The 18,463-nt window shown below is 45.6% G+C and overlaps 2 protein-coding genes across 2 annotated transcripts in view; both read right to left on the reverse strand.

The window, feature by feature from the left end:
- Positions 1–1,767: 1,767 nt before the first annotated feature.
- LOC118788444 (relaxin-3 receptor 1-like) lies at positions 1,768–3,124 on the reverse strand. Its single transcript, XM_036544446.1, has one exon. The coding sequence runs from the start codon at positions 3,051–3,053 to the stop codon at positions 2,061–2,063; it is 993 nt and encodes a 330-aa protein (XP_036400339.1). The 5' UTR covers positions 3,054–3,124; the 3' UTR covers positions 1,768–2,060.
- A 4,582-nt stretch (positions 3,125–7,706) lies between these two features.
- LOC118787839 (E3 SUMO-protein ligase PIAS1-like) overlaps positions 7,707–18,463 on the reverse strand; it is a 28,152-nt gene continuing 17,395 nt past the window's right edge. The window contains exons 3-14 of the mRNA XM_036543552.1: positions 16,955–17,039; positions 16,692–16,739; positions 15,932–16,022; positions 15,428–15,562; positions 14,556–14,661; positions 14,079–14,152; positions 12,716–12,876; positions 12,315–12,445; positions 11,732–11,915; positions 9,951–10,090; positions 9,166–9,206; positions 7,707–8,611 (exon numbers count right to left, since the gene is read on the reverse strand). Of these exons, the coding sequence (XP_036399445.1) occupies positions 8,330–8,611; positions 9,166–9,206; positions 9,951–10,090; positions 11,732–11,915; positions 12,315–12,445; positions 12,716–12,876; positions 14,079–14,152; positions 14,556–14,661; positions 15,428–15,562; positions 15,932–16,022; positions 16,692–16,739; positions 16,955–17,039 (1,478 nt within the window). The 3' untranslated portion in view covers positions 7,707–8,329. The remainder of the gene's footprint in view (positions 8,612–9,165; positions 9,207–9,950; positions 10,091–11,731; positions 11,916–12,314; positions 12,446–12,715; positions 12,877–14,078; positions 14,153–14,555; positions 14,662–15,427; positions 15,563–15,931; positions 16,023–16,691; positions 16,740–16,954; positions 17,040–18,463) is intronic.

An 18,463-nucleotide genomic window follows, 5' to 3' on the forward strand; every position in this document is an offset into this window, starting at 1 on the left:
AGGACCACGTCTGATCTCATTGATCATGACGTCTGGCTTTAATCAGCTGAGGATCGACATCAGGTGTTTCACAGTTTTACTTCCCGTACCACCTTGATTTGCAATAGGCCTGTTCAAAGCAAAGTAAAATGTCAATCTGTCCTATTATTCTATATGTTCGGAGATAAAGTTCGACTGAGCTCGCTAGGTAGCTAACGTCTTCAGGCTGCTTATCTATAAGAAATATTACCATAAGACTATTTTTGAAAAAAGGCGCAATGATTACTGTTTTTCTTTTTAACAGGCGCGTGTTTGAGCGCCATTTGGTATGTAAAATCAGAATGTACGGTACAAGAAATCATACTGTAGTCACTTATAAACTGATTTTCAAAACTACACCGTCAGATAAAAGCTTCATGTGAAGCTATATTTCCTAAAATTACGAAGAACTAAGAACTATTTATACAGTTGCCCATACTGTAATAGAGGTTGCAATGCGGTGCAGCAGTGAAGGAGATGGAAACTGAAAAGCTATTAATACATTTTTACTAGCAGTTCAAGTAGGTTTGCCTTTAAAAGACATTAACAATTTATTACAGACCGCGTCTGAAGGACGGTCACCTTAAATAAAGCAACCACGTTTCACGTTTTCAAGGTCTTCACTACAGTCTTCTGTCTAAAATATGTATCTTATAAAAGACCGCTTAGTTGGTTTAATTAAACCAATGTATTAAATTTAATAAATTTAATTAAATTAAATTATGTGGAGGGTGAACATAGTTTTGTTTAGTTTCATAGTTTAGTTTCATCTAAAGACATAGATGATAATATACATGTAATGAAGGTGCATGATAACTATTGTGTATCTGTCGTTATAAATAAAATAAATAATAAAGAATTAAAATAAAATCCTTTAACTGGTTGTGAACATGCGTCTTTGGACTCCGGTTACAGCGCCATACGCCAACCCTCTCTCCGTCCGAAATTATGTTTAACAAATGCAAAACGCAAAACAACATGTTTTTGGTGCGGACATCACGAGGTGTTTATTCTGACTGACATGGAGCCCCTGATAAAACGCATACATTGCGCTTTATAGAGTTTTACAGCCGTGGGGTGAGGTTAGCAGCAGCGTAAGCGAGCAGGTGAGGATGAGACTTCACAGGTCAAAACCATGAAAACACTTGTATAAAGTTTTTTTTTATGTTTTACATCATTTTCCATGCACCAAGTTCTCTGCATCGCTTCAAGGAAGCAAGACATTCCGCGTACAAACACAACTTTCACGTAAACATTCATTGGCTTTCGCTTGTAAACCATACAAACCTGGCAACACACGTGGAGGGTCAGAACAAATACAATAAAAGGCAAATCTGATATTAGACCTTCCTCGATCCCATAGAAGCAACAAACATCCAATCCCAAACATTACAAAGCAGGCTAAGTGTTACCTTACATTCCGTGTTTGCTGTATTCTGCTTAGATTGTATTACTTGAAGAACCTAATGTTTTCCGTTCAGTCTGACAACTGTTCGAAGTGTATTTTCCCCTACTCAGCATATTTATGGATATTTCTATAAATAAATTAAGTAAATGCATTTCTTTCCAATCGGAAATAGACGGCCACATCACACATGTTTTCCCAGTGGATCAGCATATGTTTGTGTACTGTAAATCTTTATTGTGACCTTTATATGAATAACAGAACGCATATGCTTTCTTAATAAAAGTTCTGTTTAATTTCAGGACCTACATCATCGTCGGCATTCTCTCGTTCTGTTGCGCGCAGCTTGTGCCCCCGATTGCCCAAACTGTTCAAATACTCCCAGTTTCTTCAAACTGCTACAAGGCGAATGAATTCGTTGCATGTCTTGTCTACATAATGCTGAAGCAAATGCAATGCGTAATTTATTGTATTGTGAACTTTCTGAGTGGTTCAAACATGCTGACAATGCTAAGTGTCTTAAAATCGCTTGGGCGGAGAGAGGTCCAGAGTGCTTTACGTTCAGGAAGATAACTGGATTCTTGTCAGGTTTCGAACGAACCACTGAATACACTAACGAAAATGAATGTATACAGGACTAGATCCAGAAGAACAAATCTTTCATCTTTTTCCTGAATTCCTTCCTCATAAGACAGTAGATAACTGGGTTTAAGCAGCTGTTGGCATGAGCAAGACAGACAGTCACAGGAAAAACGAAGGTGTGAACCATGTAGTATGTCTGATCCCAGTAGACCGCATTGAACTTAACCAGGACACCCCAGAATGTGATGGCGTGGTTCGGCATCCAGCAGAGAAAAAACGAAAGAACCACGATGGTGACGGATTTGGTAACTCTAGACCTCCGCTTGGAGTTCTTATTCATGCTCCGCTTGCGGATGAAGCGAAGAAGTAACAAATAACAGACTGAAACTGTTAACATGGGTAAAACAAAGGCGACCAGGATTTTCTGAAGGTGATAAACAGCGAGCCAATATTGTCCATCAGGGAACTTCAGCAGACACAACTTTTCCCCGGCCACGTTTGTCACCGTGGAGAAGATCGATGTCGGTGCGGTGGCCACAGTGGCTGAGACCCACAGCACCGCGCTCACCCATTTCACCGAGCAGTAAGTCTGACGGGTTCGGTTCTTCAGAGCTGAGGCGACAGACCAGTAGCGCGTGATGCTCATGGCCGTGAGAAAGAACACGCTGGCGTACATGTTCATCACAGTCACGGAGAGAATGATCTTGCACATCGCATCTCCAAACGGCCAGCTGAAGTCCAGAGCGGTGTCCACCGCCCAGAAAGGGAGAGTCAACACAAACTGGAAGTCTGTCACAGCCAGGTTGAGAATGAAGAAGTTTATGGTGGATTTCTTTCTCCCTTGTCTCACTTTAACGAAGAAAAACACCAGCAGATTCCCCACTAAGCCCACAGCGCACACTACGGAATACACAAAGGAGATCATGAATCTGAGAGCCGGGCTGCCGTCCGCCGTCACATCTATGTCATCCAGACGGCTGAATCTGTCTTGAACCACGAGAGATCTGTTTAACGCGCCGCTGCCGCCGTGTTCCAGAATCTCCCCCATTATTTCATTAAATTTCAATGCGTTTCGACTTCAAATATTTACCTCTCACCAGGCTGTATTATTTTTTTCCACCAAAAGGTTGCATGTCTTATCAAAAGAAGACTATATATATGATACAGTAGGGCACAAACATCAGTCATTGGTCCTGTGCCCATTCGCAGACATCTGTTCAAGAAGTGTGTGGCTCCAACAATTTAAGGCGAGTGCGCTTTTGGAAAGCCCGCCCCTGGAATGCAGCGCTTGGCAAAACTGCCTTGACTGACAGCACATTTCAGCCACTGATTGAACGTATTAACAACAATGTGCGATTGATGAGAGCTGTCTGCCCACCTGTTCAGGGGCAGTGTACAACAGGCGTAATGCTTTAGAATAGGCCTATTAATTGTAATGCATTGCCACCTTTCTCTGAAATGAGTCAATACAGTGATCACTTACTTGTTTAGCAATTGATGGAAGAGGTTACCATCATATTAAAACTAAAAATATTTATTTCAATAAAACCTTTCAGTGTCACGTAAATTTTACAGGCGACGTATACCTACGCAAAGGGTTTTCCCTTTTAATACCAGATGTTCTAAATCCAAATTATCCTGTTCTGTGAAAGCACTCGGGTTTCAGGCCGCCTGTCTGGCTTTCCTGTGAAATGACTTTTGTTCCTGTCCGTTCTCACAGACCGGCCTGCAGAGACCGCGCATTGGTTTTGTCCTGCCATCTACTGGTTTTTATGCGTATAACAAACTAAACAGCGGATCTGCCCATTCTCTTCGGTTGCCTATCCTGCTAACCTATCTTTGAGAGGGGAGTGGGGCAATGCCCCTCGCCTCTTTCATTCAGTTATGCAGAGGAACAGAGGGGCAGCAGTGTAGCATGGCGGTAAGGAGAGATACTTGTAACCAAAAGGTTGCTGGTTTGATTCCCTGCTGGGGCACCCCTGCTGTACCCTTGGGCAAGGCACCTCACCCAGAATTGCTTCAGTAAATATCCAACTGTATAAATGGATAACATGTAAGAACTGTCATCTATGTAAGTCACTCTGGATAAATGGCAATAATGTAATAGAATGTAATGCAACAGGTACCCATTTTAGCACACTTCCATTTCCAGCATACTTCGAAAGATTAAGTACAGAGCTATAGTTCTGCAGCAGACGTGGTTGCGTGAGGGTAGAACTTACCTGCTTCACTGGCTGAGATAATGCAGGTGGGCAGGTGATTTTCAGCAATCACAGAGCCCGAGGCCGGAGGGGCACTGGACAGAGTGATCACATGATCTCCCCCCTGCCGCCTCCTCCCCACAACATTCACCACCTGCCAGTTTCACTTCCACACTTCAAACACAATTCTTCTGGTTCACCAACAAAATAAAGACAAAAAAACATGTTTTTTTTTTGTACAAGTTAGCTGAATGCGTTTTTATTACATCTAAACTTTTCTACATAAACAGGTAACATTCAATAAGTAAACAATTTCTTCCAATGCATGTAATAAATATTTTTTTCACTTAATACTTTATACAAACTGACATTGGTCTACTGTACATCTTTTTTTTTTTTCTTCCTCTCCTTCTGTTAAAAAGCCGTTTTTTCCGGGTCTGCCGTGCCACACGGAGACAGAGTCGGGCAAGCTTAAGGCAGTGAGCGCGCACGCGTTTGCTGTTCGAACCGGAGAGGCGCGTTTGCAAGCTGGACTGAACCTCAAGTCCAATTAGTGGTACATTTTTTTGTTTGTTTGTTTTTTAAAAATATATAAATTAATTTAATCTCTGGTGTTTTTGGATGCCACAAATAAAAACAAGAACAACATTTTTTTACTGGAACCTCAGTGAGTGCACAACTTGGCAGAGATTTTCCAGCAAGGACACACACACATCTGACAGTTTCCCTTTATCAATCTGATACAGACCTAGATAAACATGTACTGAAACGTGATAAAATGTTAAAACGTGATAAAATCGGTTGGCTTGTCCTTAGAAACTCTGCGTTTCCAACACCTTTGCGTGGTGTTTAACTCCAGGTTACTCTGGTATGTAGAGGTCTACACTAAAACATAATCACTACTCCACAGCACTGAGGAAACCCACCGAAAACCAGACAGAATTTGTGGCTGTGAAGAGCTGCGTCTCTGTGGCGATACTGCAAGTGGACAGGAAAGGGAGAAAGTAAAGGGGAGGGGCTAGAAGGCCGGCCTGTGCTTTATCTTCCAATCACAACGTGTGATGAGGTCGCATGAGTGAAATAAATATCTGGAAAGGAGACTATATGACAAATGAAAAAAAAGACTAGGAGACCCCTCAGTTAGGCATTCTTTATACAAAACCTACACAAAGGGTTATTAAGAAGGGGGTAAGCATCCGATCTGGTCTAGCTTTATTGCCGGACAGAAACTCACGGTTATTGTGTGGTTATGACATCGGACCTGGGCCCTGTCTGGACCGCAGATACATTCTTGATATATAAAAAGGACTGCATTTGGTTGGTTTACTGGCTGAAGAGCATCATGAAGCTGGGAATGGCCTCCAAGACTCCAGCAGCAGCTTCAGCCATGTGCTTCAGACACCATTCAGTGTGAATGGGACACCAATGGCAAGAAACAATAAGCTTGTGGCAATACAAGGCAGGCAAGGAAGCAAAGAGTGCATTAAATATGATATACTTACAAAATCAAAACTACAGGTGTGTAACAGGAACACAACCTTGGAAATTGAACGCAAGTGTAAAAATAATGAGATTTCAAATTAAATAAAACCAGCAAACATGTTCCGAGGTGGGGGGGGGGGGTTCTCTCATTTGGGGTGGATAAAGACATAAGGGAGTGGGGATACCTCAACAGCTGTGGATTTACCTGCCCATCAGGTAAGCAGCAATTCAATGCAGGTTACTGCCACAGACCTGACAGGAGGGCCGCATTCTGCTTTGCCCGTTCGAAGTGGTGACATTTTGTGACGAGTGAGGAGAGAAGATGAAGGCTTAGTGTGGGTGCCTGCAGAAACATAATGCTATATTCCTTATTCCCATTTCAGAGAAGAAAAGAGATTTTATTTGGGAAAGTTGACCCTTGCTCTGGAGAAGAAGAGAAGAAGAAGTGTTTTTCGGACAGCTTATCCGCGTGGCATTATCGCTCCACACAGACCGATCGGCACGAGTTCCCCCGTAACAGGTTTTCTGGGAAATCATCTGCACTAAGTTGTGTCTCGACTGCGCCGCGCAGAACGCTATCGCTCGGAGCGTGATTAGAGAGACTGTGGCAGGTAATTACTGCGCTGACAATCCTAATTAGGCTTGAGAGAGAGCACTGGGCCGAAGCCTCCCCTCTCGCCTGAGGAACAGGACGCTGCCGCACGCTCACAGCTTCCGACCCTTTCCACCAGCGGAGTTACGCGTAAAGCTGCTGCCCCAACCAAGCCTCGCCCAAACACGGCCTCTAAAGGACACCGTTTCAGTTACTTGCATTTGTACTGGAACTCTAACCTTTTTTGAAATAAATAACTGGAAGCTCAAACCTGAAGCTAACACACAGCATGCTCTTGAAAGCTGGACTGGAAGTGGCTGGGATGTGCGTCGTTAATGCTTTGTCTGAGACGAGGAGCAGACTTTTTCCCCCACGGATGAAACAACATACACTGTGTGATGTAATCTTCAAAACTAAATAAGAAATGAAAGAGGTGTGGACTTAATATAATTTCTAGGCTGACTGGATGACATAGTGACAGAGTGTGGTTTTCATTTGTGAAATTTAAATCCTTGAACTCGTTCTAGTAGCGATCATATAACACATGTCACTGCCAGCCTAATTCGTCAGTCATGAAACTATTTATCACATAAATCATCCAATCAGCAAGAGTGCCATGCTCCCAGCCCCTGGGAAGTGGCCAAACTAAACCTCACAGTGGGTTACACCAAGTTACACCACCAGCCAGGATCACCTATGGGTCCAGCCTTTCAGAAAAAAACAACATATAGGTGTGACCTTCAACCAGGAAGTGCTTCTCAGGGCAGGAAGTGGTTTGACATGGCACACTAATGACAGGCACAAGGAGCTTAAGACTTCTAATGGAGGATGGTTGGACAGTCTTCCACTAGAACTCTGACAACAACCAAATGAGATCCACTGGCTCCTGCCAACCCAAGGAGAGACAAAAGCAGACAGACAGGAAACCAAACTATCAGAACAAAACAGAATATAAGAGGCTGAGCCGGAGAGCACTCACAACAGCGCGCGCGCGCACACACACACACACACACACACACACACACACACACACACACACACACACACAGAGTTGTCTTCTAGCTGCAGAGCGGCCGTGGGAATGCATCATCTGAAGAAGCTGACCCTGACACTCTCTGTCTCCATATCTCGGCCTCCTGCCGCAGCGGCGGCTTTTAGCGGCTTTGGGCGCGCTCCCCCACTCTGCTGCCGCTGTGTCTGAGTGCAAACGGGAACAGAACGGGCGAAAAGCCATGCAAAAATAATGCGGCAATGAACGCAAACAGCGCCGTGTCCTCAGACGCCGCGCTCTCCGAACAAAACGCAGAGTGCACCTGTTCCTTTTCTGCTGCTCTTGTATCAAAGTCGTGTAGAAGTGCCGCATGAAGGAACATGTCATTTGTGTGGGGAGACCTGGAAACAGTCCGGCTGGTGTGTGTGTGTGTGTGTGTGAGAGAGAGACAGAGAGAGAGAGAGAGCAGAAATGGGCCGCTGTGTCCTTCACCCCACTCCCCATCCCTGCGTCCAGAAACAGTGGAGGGAATGCATTTAAACAGCTCCGATAATTTACGCAAATCAAAACGGTAAGTAACACGATTAACCCTTCATTAGCCACTCAGCGCTCACCCTTCTGAGAGGAGAGGCTTCTACCATGATTTCAATGTAGAGGAGAGATCGATTAACAATATTACTGCCGATAAAATAATGCCATCTATGTGGAACATCTGGATAAAATCAAGTCAAATAAAATCAAATCAAATAAAAGCAGAAAAGAAATATAAAAGGGGTAATATAATCAGGGGAACACAGAAATGTAGAGCTGTGAAAAACTCTTCAGTTTCCAGAAAAAAATATCAACTGAAGTCGCTCACTGGACAGGCAGGTCCTAGGTTTATATACAAAAGTAAAACTGAAAATATATTTTTGTTCTCTGTACACAGCATCGTTCTTATATGACGTTTTTTTGTCTGTTTGTATTTCTTTTTTTTAAAAAAGACCTTACTTCCTTGCCTCTTCTTTTCTGTCGGGTGTGAGTTTGTTTTGTGTGGGCGTGGCAGGGCGCCGCGCCGGTCAGTCCAGCGAGATGACGTCGGGGATGGAGCCGTACAGGGCGGCGGCCGCCACCGCGGCGGCCTCGGCGGAGGCCCGGGAGGCGGCGGGATGGGCGTGGCCGTCGCGCAGGCTGCTGCTGCTGCTCCCGCCGCTGGCCGAGGCCAGGGCGCTGCTCACAGGCGTGCTCGGCTGATCCAGGAACAGCTGGGAGGAGCCGTACGGCAGGAAGCGGTTCAGCAGGAGGTCGTGGTCCTCGGAGGCCGAGGCAGCGGCCGCCGCCGCCATCACCATGTTATAATGCTGACAGAGAGAGAGAGGGAGAGTGACGAGAGAAAGAGGGAGGGAGAGACAGAGGGGGGCGGGGAGAGAGGGAGGAGGGGGAGAGAGAGAGAAGAGGAAGCGGGGGAGGAGGGAGAGGAGGAGGGCAGGAGGGCAGAGAAGGACAGGCAGTGGGAGATAAAAAGAGGGAAGAGAGAATTAATAAACTAAAAACTAAATCAGACAGAGATGATCCTCTCAAATCCTTTGACAGTTATCTATTGAAAAAGTCTTGCCTTTAATCATTACTACTTACAAACCGTATATTCACAACCTTACAGTTTTTTAAAGAGTTTTGCCACGTGATTTTTGGTATCTTAGGAAAAAGTTTTTATCAATACATCCAATTTTAATTTTTGACCTTTTATCTTTGAAGTTTCACTAACTGAATGAGGTTTATCTGAGGATGTTGCTGAATCATAACTCTCTCTCAGAGCAATTTCACTGCAACCAAATACTGCCCTCTGTTGGTGGCCTGAGAGCAGTGGCTCTAAGAACAAGGACAATTCCCACCCCCTTCGGAGTCAGATACATACCTGATGATTGTCACCTTGTAAAAACGAGAAGAAATTCAGGTCTGTGAACAAAACGAGAATAAAATACATAACATTTTAGTAATTCTGTAATCATGACTTCTCACTATCTCCATATATGACTCCAAATACTTTAAGTCATAGTGAAATGTGTAAAATAATATAAAGCTGGAGTAATGTCAAAATGACACATTTTTGACACCTATACTGATCACACATTATATTTTGCTCACAAAACAAGAGGAGCAGGTGCTTGTTTCATGCTGGTATTGAATTAAAAGCTCCATCAAACCAGAGGCCTGATGAACAGAAAACCAGCTTCCACTGCACACTCCACCAGTGGGAGACACCACCCACAGCAGACAGGTCTGACTCTGGTGCTGCTGTGAGCAGCTGTGACCTAGCTATCACCATGAACAGCTCTGACAGGTGTCAATTAAATGATCTGGATTTGACTTTGCTTTGACACTTCTTGGCTAGATGTCCTTCACAGCAGAATCATCTTGCTGGCTGGCATAAATATATTTGTAAAGATAAAGTATTTATTGGATTTATTAATTTTATTCCTATCCCCAGCAATTGGATTAGTGTTCAACTAAACCGAAGATTGATACCAGCACTTTGGAAGCTGCTCTGGAAAGGAGCATCTGCTAAATTACAAAATGTAAATGGAAAATGTTACTGGGAATGTGTGCAATAGCTCGCACCGACCGACAGTGACCCCTGTGGTTCACCGTGGGAGCTAGAGCGGAGGAGGGGGATTGGCCGACAGTCTGGCAGGGCTGTACCTGATAGGTCATTAGGTGTGTGATAGTAGTGGCGATAGTCCTGGATGAGGGGGGGAGGCGGAGGGATGTAGTTGGTGTCCACGGGGGGCATGCTGGGAGTTCGAGCCACGGGAGACGCCTGCGGGTGCAGATTCAACACCCTGCGAATGAGAGAGGAATATTAACACAGAGAGGAAGAGAGAGGGCAAGAGCGAGGCGCAGGAAAACGTCAGGATGAAGCAAGAAGAAAAGGGGAGAGAGAGACTGAGAGAAAAGAAGAGACAGAGCGACTGAGACAGAGGAAGAGAGAGAAAAAGAGAAACTGAGGGAGTGAGACAACGGCATAGTTAGAGAGAGACAGTGCAACGGATAGAGAGCTGTATTACAGCTGACAGTCTGCACTCAACCCCCAGAGGGCACCACATGTCTCTAAAGCAGGTCTGGGGCTGTGTCCCTGTGCAGGGAAGCGAGGGAAGTGTACAGAAAGCAGTCTATACTTCCCGTGGCATCACATACGTACAGACGTGAGGAGGAAGGGGGGCGGTGTGGAGGGACGGTTGGGAGGGAATTTGGGCCATAATGTTGTCACTATTCCAGCACCCTGGCTTGTGATGAAACAAGAGCGACCAAACAGAAAAAGAACACAACATGCGCGACTGCAGGAAACCATGGAAACAGCAAAAGCGGTTGTATCCGGAAAAACATGAATAATAATAACGCCAATAATATCTGTGTTACGAATTACAACTGTGCGCTGAACTTCGATGTCTTATCAGGCCTCATCTTATCATTTTATCTGCCTTATCTGTCTTATCATACCTTCAAACATTTTAACTGTGTATATGATAACAGGCAAGTTAACTGTATTTCAATTTTCTCATCACAACTTTAAATGGGTAATTCAGAGTGCTCTGGACAAAAGTACGTATCAGTAGATAAACACAAGTCTTAAAATGAGTTTTAACATTGTACATATTTTGAAAAATGTGTTCCCCTACATTTACAAGCACTTCAGGGAAATTAGGACACAGGGCACAGATGACATTAAATTCATCTGCAGTAAGTAACACTGGCTGCAGAAAAACATCTGCATATTTTTAAAGGTGATAAACATTACTTGACCATGAAGCTCCCACTCCCATTAATCAACAATTCTTCCAAGTCAAGTATGGTTATGATTGAAGTCAGTGGGCTGGTTGTGTGTCACAGTGAAAGGCAGTCACTGTAAATCCATCTTTATTGCAAAAAGACAAAAGACTGCTCTGGCTACACTCACTACACTGAATGATGTGAAACATTTTAACTCTTTTCTGATTCTTGACCAATGCTGCTTCATAACCAGACAAATATCACACCGATTCTGATTAGCTAAAGCCTAGAAAATCCAGCCAGAATACTGTGTCACGGTTTCTGTTTGCTCCTTATTAAAATGCATCAGCGTCATTCAGCCAATGTAACCGCTGTAAATGTCCGAATGTGAATAATGTTTATTGGTGCAGTGAAATTCAATGCAATCTCTAGTAAATCTGTTTAGAGACAGGAATGTTTTGGCGCTGCTGTGTCTCCTGAAAACATAGCCTTGGGTATCAGGTGAAAGGACTCGTATGGGATATCAGACTGATGAGGGTATGTGCATGTACACTCAGCGGAAGGGAGCAACCGAGGGAAAGTGAAAGTTCCCTCTGGACTGGGACACCCTCCATACTCTGCCATTTTGAGGGGGAGTCCCTAGGGCAGGTGACCAAAAACACAGACTGGGACACAGCCTAACTGCTGGGACCATAACAAAGGGCGAGACTGACCCCTTGCTGATAGGCGGCGAGGCGGGGGACAGGGAGGGACAGGCCCTCTTCGGCGGGGGCGGCTCGTCGTCCTCGTCCTCAGAGGAGCTGTCCAGCGTCAGGTCGATCACCTCCACCTTGCGGCCGCTCCCGCTGCCCCCGGAGGAGTTACTCCTGTGCTCCGACGCGGCTGGCCGACACGCCCCTGCAGAGAGGAGAGATCATCAGCACCTCCGCGGTCCTCCTCCACAGAAACCATGGAAACAAAGTGTCCCCAATCTGAAGTGTTACCACTCGTACAGCTGAGACGACTTCATTGCGTGTGACGATTTAAGTAGCTGTATCTTTGTCTTAAGCTATTTCAGCATATGGAAAGTATGGTTTACCACACACGCTAAAGGCACATGCAGACACATACACAGACACAAACAGACCCATATTTTCCACTGTGCTCTTCTGTTTATACAATGAGTGTACTGACACACCCTGAGCTCTGCTATGTAAACACAGGCCGGGATACAGGCAAACAGTGAGCGTCTCTCTGGAGGAGAACAGAACGCCACCATGGTTGTGGCTGCGGTCATAGCTAGTTATGGCTGCGTACCTTCCAAGCCGTTGTAGGGGGCAGAGACCTCCTGGACTTCTTTCTTCGACCTCATGGGTGCCCAGCTTCCATCCTCTTTGAATTGGATCTCATCACAGTCCACACAGCTGTTCAGGATCTCCATGAACAACCTGCCACAGTGACATCACAGACCACACCACATCAACAACATGGTTGAGTGACATCACAGACCACACCCACATCAGCAACCTGCCGTAGTGACATCACAGACCACACCCACTCCTGGACAGGGCATGCTCATAAGCCTTTGTGGGGGGTAGAGCTCATGTAAATTCTACTAGAAATTTCCCAAAACAGGATGTGGCAGCACAGCATTCTCCCACACAGAGCCTGGCTCGTGTGCATTGCCATGGCAGATCTCCAGGCGGGACGGGGCTTACCCGTCGATGATGAGGTGCTCGTAGGGAGCCTTCTTGTCGCAGACGGGACACACCCATGTGGGCTTCTTCTCATTCATCTGGATGTAGAGTGTGGCGTCGAAGCACTGCAGGTGTGAGCAGGTGAGCGCTCTGCACGGAATCATCAGACGCATCTTCCCCAGCTGTGAGTGTGCACGCACACACACACAAAGACACACACACACACACACAGACACACACAAAGACACACACAAAGACACACACACACACAGACACAGACACACAAAGACACACGCAAAGACACACACACACACACACACACACACACACAGACACAGACACACAAAGACACACGCAAAGACACACACACACACACACACACACACACACACACACACACACACACAGACACACACACACAGACACACACACACAGACACACACACACAGACAGACACACAGGCACACACACAGAGGAAAAAAAACAATGAAAATGTGATTGCATTGCTGACATTTAGACAAAATACCACATTAGCAACTATCAAATAAGTGTTTTAAAGGCCTCTAGCTGGTACTGTAAAAATAACATAACAGGAAATTGTTACACAGACTAAAGTCCTGTTCGCCAGAAAGCCAGACAGTTAGGAAGACAGTCGCGCGGCAGGAGTTTCCATGTCCTGGCATCACACACAATCCCTTCAGTGGGAGGAGTGTGGCTGTTTTTCTGAGTAGCTGGCATTACAGTAATCATCTTTAAACAGCTGTGTAAACACAGCGCTGTCCACACACTCACTCACTGCAGCTCCCACTGTAAAATACTGAAGCTGAATTTCTCAGCTTGCCTAGCTGACCTCTCATTGTGGACGTCTGATCATCGCTTTTGGCTTAGTGTGGTCAGGACTGAGCTTCTGTACTTCTAAAGACCTCAGCATCGCTCTGGAGAACACTACAGTGTCAGCACCGCAGGCCGCCAAGAGCCTCTGTCTGATACCAAACAACAAACCTCAACAGACCTTCAATGAGCACATAGCAGTGGTAAGTGGGACCGGTAGAATCTTCCTCCACAAAATCACAACAATCCTCCCTTTCTCACTACCCAGCTCCCGGTCAAGGCCCCGGTCTTCTATCTGCGGCTCACCCAGAAAGCTGAATTCTCCCACACCCTTCCCCTCCTGATCTCCCTCCACTGGCTACCAGTGAAGGCATCCATTTCAAAAAGTCAAATCAGCGAAGATTCACCTCCTCAGACTCCTTATTGGTTTCCCCACCAAAGCATTACTCAATCTTCCCTTATTTGTGTAGTTTCTCTATAGGCTATGTTGTTTTTTCTCTGTAGGGTATTTTGTATGTATGTGTTGAAGCGAGGGATGAGGAGCAATCGTACCGGACAGAGCAGGGACACTCGCAGGCTGGTGGTGGCAATTTCACTGTCGGGGTCTGCAGTCAGCTTCTCTTTGACTGCAGAGAGAGGAACAGTGTTACAGGGAGGAATAAAGAGTAACAGAGTGAGGAAAAACAAACTTACAGGGAGGGGGAGACAGAGTTACAGAGAAACACAGAGTTATAGAAAGGAACACAAGGTTACAGACAGGGGAAAACAGAGAGGAACACAGGGTTCCAGAGAGGAATGCAAAGTTACAGACAGAGTAACACAGACTTAGACAGAAACAGAGTTACAATTACAGAGAAAACAGTTACTGAAAATGAAAGCAAAACATTTTTGGTAAAATAATCATATGGGGGTAAACTCCACCTCTTTTGGGCTAGCTTCTTGGTTGCTCAGCACTCACTCTGAGTGGCTCACAATAAGTGCCACTCCATTTTTCAGGGCATGCCCCCCCCCATCTCAGCCCCCACTTACTGAGTGCTCTGGAGTGGTCAGGGTTGCGGATGCCTTTGGCCCGTAGTCTCTGCAGCAACACTGTGGAGGACTGTTGCTTCACCAGGTACACTGCCATGGAGTAGCTCTGCAGAAACACAAACACACACACACACACACACACAGATTCAGCTGATCATAACCTCTGGGTGTCACTGTAACAACATCATAAACATCTCGCAGTGTCTATCCTACAACCTGTCTCCTGAACCTGCAATGCCACACCTTCTTAAAACCCTGGGTGCACTGCATCACACTGCCTGTCCGAGCGTGGGTGTGGGCAAACCCACAGTGCAGGTTCAGTCAGGTCTCCGTAATCACACGTACGGCTGATTAACAACAGGCTACTGAAGGGACAGCTAATGCTCCTGTCCATGCAGGAGGATCATGAGCCAAGAGCTTGTGGGTTAACAAAAAAATCAGCTCCTCTCACATTTGGGTATTACTAAAGAGAAAGAGTGAGAGAGAATCAAAGGAGAGAGAAACCTAAGGGAAGGGAGACGTGAGGAAGAGATAATTGTGTGTGTGTGTGTGTGTCTTGTGAAAAAAGAATAATGAATAACAGAGTATGTGTTTGTCATTTGTGGTTTGCTAATGAAAGTGTTTGTGTGTATAGGTGTGTGTGTGTGTGTGTGAATGCAGTGTGTTTCTAAACTATAAAGCACAAACTCTTTCATCACCCTGGGAGGCTAGTTCACAGATTCATGCCAAGTGCAATTTACCTAGAATGGGAAGATTTTATTCCTCTTAAGCATAAGCTCCCCACATCCTGTGGCTGTGGGTTGAGTGAGCTCATTTCTCGCAGAACCCCACCGGCTTCCACCCACACTGCGTCCCTCGCCCTCTCGTCTTACCCTTCCGATTTCAGATGTCCACGACACCACGATGGTGTTGGCGACTGTTGTGGACAATCGGACCAGTGAGGTAATGTTGATGGGCCTGCTCGGTCGCTTTGGCTCAACTCCATTTTTGGTGGGAGGGAGATACCCCTGAGAAAGAGAGGAGCCAGGGGTATCAGTTAGTACCAACTGCAGGAATACCTCATACAATGCAACAGCCAGCCAACCTGGGGGGATGACAATGGCTGAACGTGACAGTATCAACACACCAATAAAACAAAATACTTCAGATTCTGTGTAATTGGAACTGGAGTGAGAAAAGAAAAAAATATTTAAATAAGACCAGCTTTTTCTGAAAATTCCTTTCATCAATAAAACAGAATAATGTGTACACAGACTGTTGGGATAAGGGCAAAGCTCACCTTGCTGCCAAACTTTCATTCTCAGCACCAGTGAGAATCTACATTTAAGCACCGCAGTTCATTTAAATGCAGTCCCAGTTTGAGGGCCTACACTCACCGGGAGGTTGCAGGGTTTACTGTTGACTTTCACACACAGGTTGGGAGGAAAGTGATCTTCCTGAGGACAGCTTGTCTCTGATAAACAAAACCTGCAATAGAATGACACACCTCAGTCTCCTACAAAAACACGTCAGTCTCCTACAGAACACACAGAACACAGAAAAAATGCCTCTGTCTCCAACAAAAAAACAGGCCTCAGTCTTCTACAGAATAGGTCGCAGCCTCCTAATGAACTGGCCTTATTCCCCTATAGAACAGGCCTTGGTTTCTTTACAGAAACGGCCTCAGTCTCGTAAAGAATAGGCCTCAGTCTCCTAAAAACACACCTCGATCTCCTACAAAAAAACACACCTAAGTCTCCAAAAAAAAATCAGACAACCTCAGTTGCATAAAAAACGCACCTCAGTTTCCTAAAAAACACACCTCAGTGTCCTAAAAAGCATGCCTCAGTCTCATACAGAACACGCCTCCTTAAAAACAGGCCTAAGTCTGCTAAAGATGCCTAGGTCTCCCAATATCACTGCTCCATTTGCGAAGTGGGACCGGCTCCTGATACAGCTGACATGGGGGCTGCACGCTGGTGGTGACAGAGGTGAGTCATGCCCACTTCACACTGCACACTGCAACCTGCCCATGGTCCACTGCTTTGAAATCCGTGAAAAGAACTATAAAATTGAATCCATCATTATCATCACAGCAGATCACTTAAAACCCTCTACCAAAAGAATCATCAACCCTTCACATTTGGTCAATCCTACCTTAGCTGCACCTGGACGGTAAAGTCGCATTTGGTCCCAGAGATGTCCCTGTAGATGGATACAGCACACAGGACAATCAGAGCAGGTGTGAACAGTCACGGCACACTACCGCGTGAATACTCACACACATACTTACATACACACTGCTCCGTTCTGCATCTCCCCTCAGTTGTGACCCCAGATATTGTCATAACACTGAATGAACGACACAGTGACCCCCCCTCCCTCCCCCATTTCCCATCCCCAAACTCCCCTTCACTTACATTGAGCTACTGATCTGCTGCACTTGCTGAGGTGTTAACGCAAACGCAAAACACGTTTCCTGAAACCGCTGGCTGTTGTCCGAGGCTACAGAAAGAGAAAGCACGAAAACAGAGAGAAATCACTCATTGGTTAATTATGACCTGCCAGAGACCACACAAAAATATAGGAAAAATGGCGGGCAAAAATTTGTCTTTGACAGACACCTGAGCTTTTGAGTTTTTTTGAAGGAATGAACTAATGCTTCTTGAGATAAACTGATACCAAACTGCATGCGTGTTCTGGGAGACGCAGGCCCTAATACTGGTGCAAGAGAAAAAGCCACAGATTGAAGACTCTCTCTGTGGGAGAGTCTTACTGGGCTCTGCCCTCATCACCAGGCGCTGAGTGAACCAGTACCATATCTGATCTAATCCCCGAAACATCCGTCACCTCAGAGCATCCCAACTCTTGCCACAGTTCACTCTGAGAGCAGGCTGAGTCCTCCTATCAGACTATACCATATGCTGACACTGAGTGGGAGTCCACAGCTGCAAGACCTGACTGTCCTCATTCCACCAGGTTAGGGTGTGTTTCATGACCAGGCCCTCTTCGCACCATGGCTCGGGACATTGGATATAGACAGTGTAATGGTGACCTCAGCTCATCTCTCATCTTTGAATTCTGTGACACGCGTGAACAACTTCCATTCATGCTGAAGGTTGCAACTGCTAACCCCCACTTCGCTTCTGCGTGGAGAATATGTGCACAGAATCCCGGCATTATGCAGAGCAGATTTGTCTGTATTACCTTCAGGATTTGTCTGTATGTGTATTTATGTGTGCGTATTTGCATGCGTGTGTATGTGTATGTGTGTGCGTGTGCGTGTGTGTGTGCACGCATGTGGCAGGGCCTTGTCCGAGCATGTTCTGACAGAATTATACCCTCACATGATCTGCAGGCATGCCTACACTAACATACCGACTGGCATGGTAACGCATTACTATGGTCAGATCATTAGTACGAGTACACAGTGAGCCGCCGCATTCAGACTGGTCAGGGAACATTCTGTGCTCTGACTGAAGGAGCAGCGTGAACCAGAGATGCACACGCAGCCTGAGATTACCACAATGACCCAGCATCTCTCTGAAAAGCGAAATCTCCCCCCACAGTTGTAAGGAGGAAAATAAGAGTGACCCCCCCCCAAAAAAAAAAAAAAAAAAAACAGAGGGTGTGGTCACAGGCCAAATGTCCCAGAGTCAGGAGGGTGCAGCCTATATTTTTCTTTTCTAATCTGATACACAACAGACAATACATCAGCAGCTGTGTTGGAATGTACACGTATACACAAGTACACACACACACTCACACACACACACACACACACACACACGTATATATACACATACACAAACACCTGCCCACAATCAGACACACACAAAAACACAATTCAGACAATGCATTGATTAACCTTCCTTTTCACTGCAATTTTCCCCTAAAAATAATAAATTCCTGACAGTCAGAAGACTGCA

Source organism: Megalops cyprinoides, chromosome 13, assembly GCF_013368585.1.
Source record: "Megalops cyprinoides isolate fMegCyp1 chromosome 13, fMegCyp1.pri, whole genome shotgun sequence".
NCBI classification, from domain to species: domain Eukaryota; kingdom Metazoa; phylum Chordata; class Actinopteri; order Elopiformes; family Megalopidae; genus Megalops; species Megalops cyprinoides.

Bases quoted from the DNA above. Each gene is read 5' to 3' on its own strand.
- LOC118788444 (XM_036544446.1), bottom strand. From the start codon at position 3,053: ATGGGGGAGATTCTGGAACACGGCGGCAGCGGCGCGTTAAACAGATCT.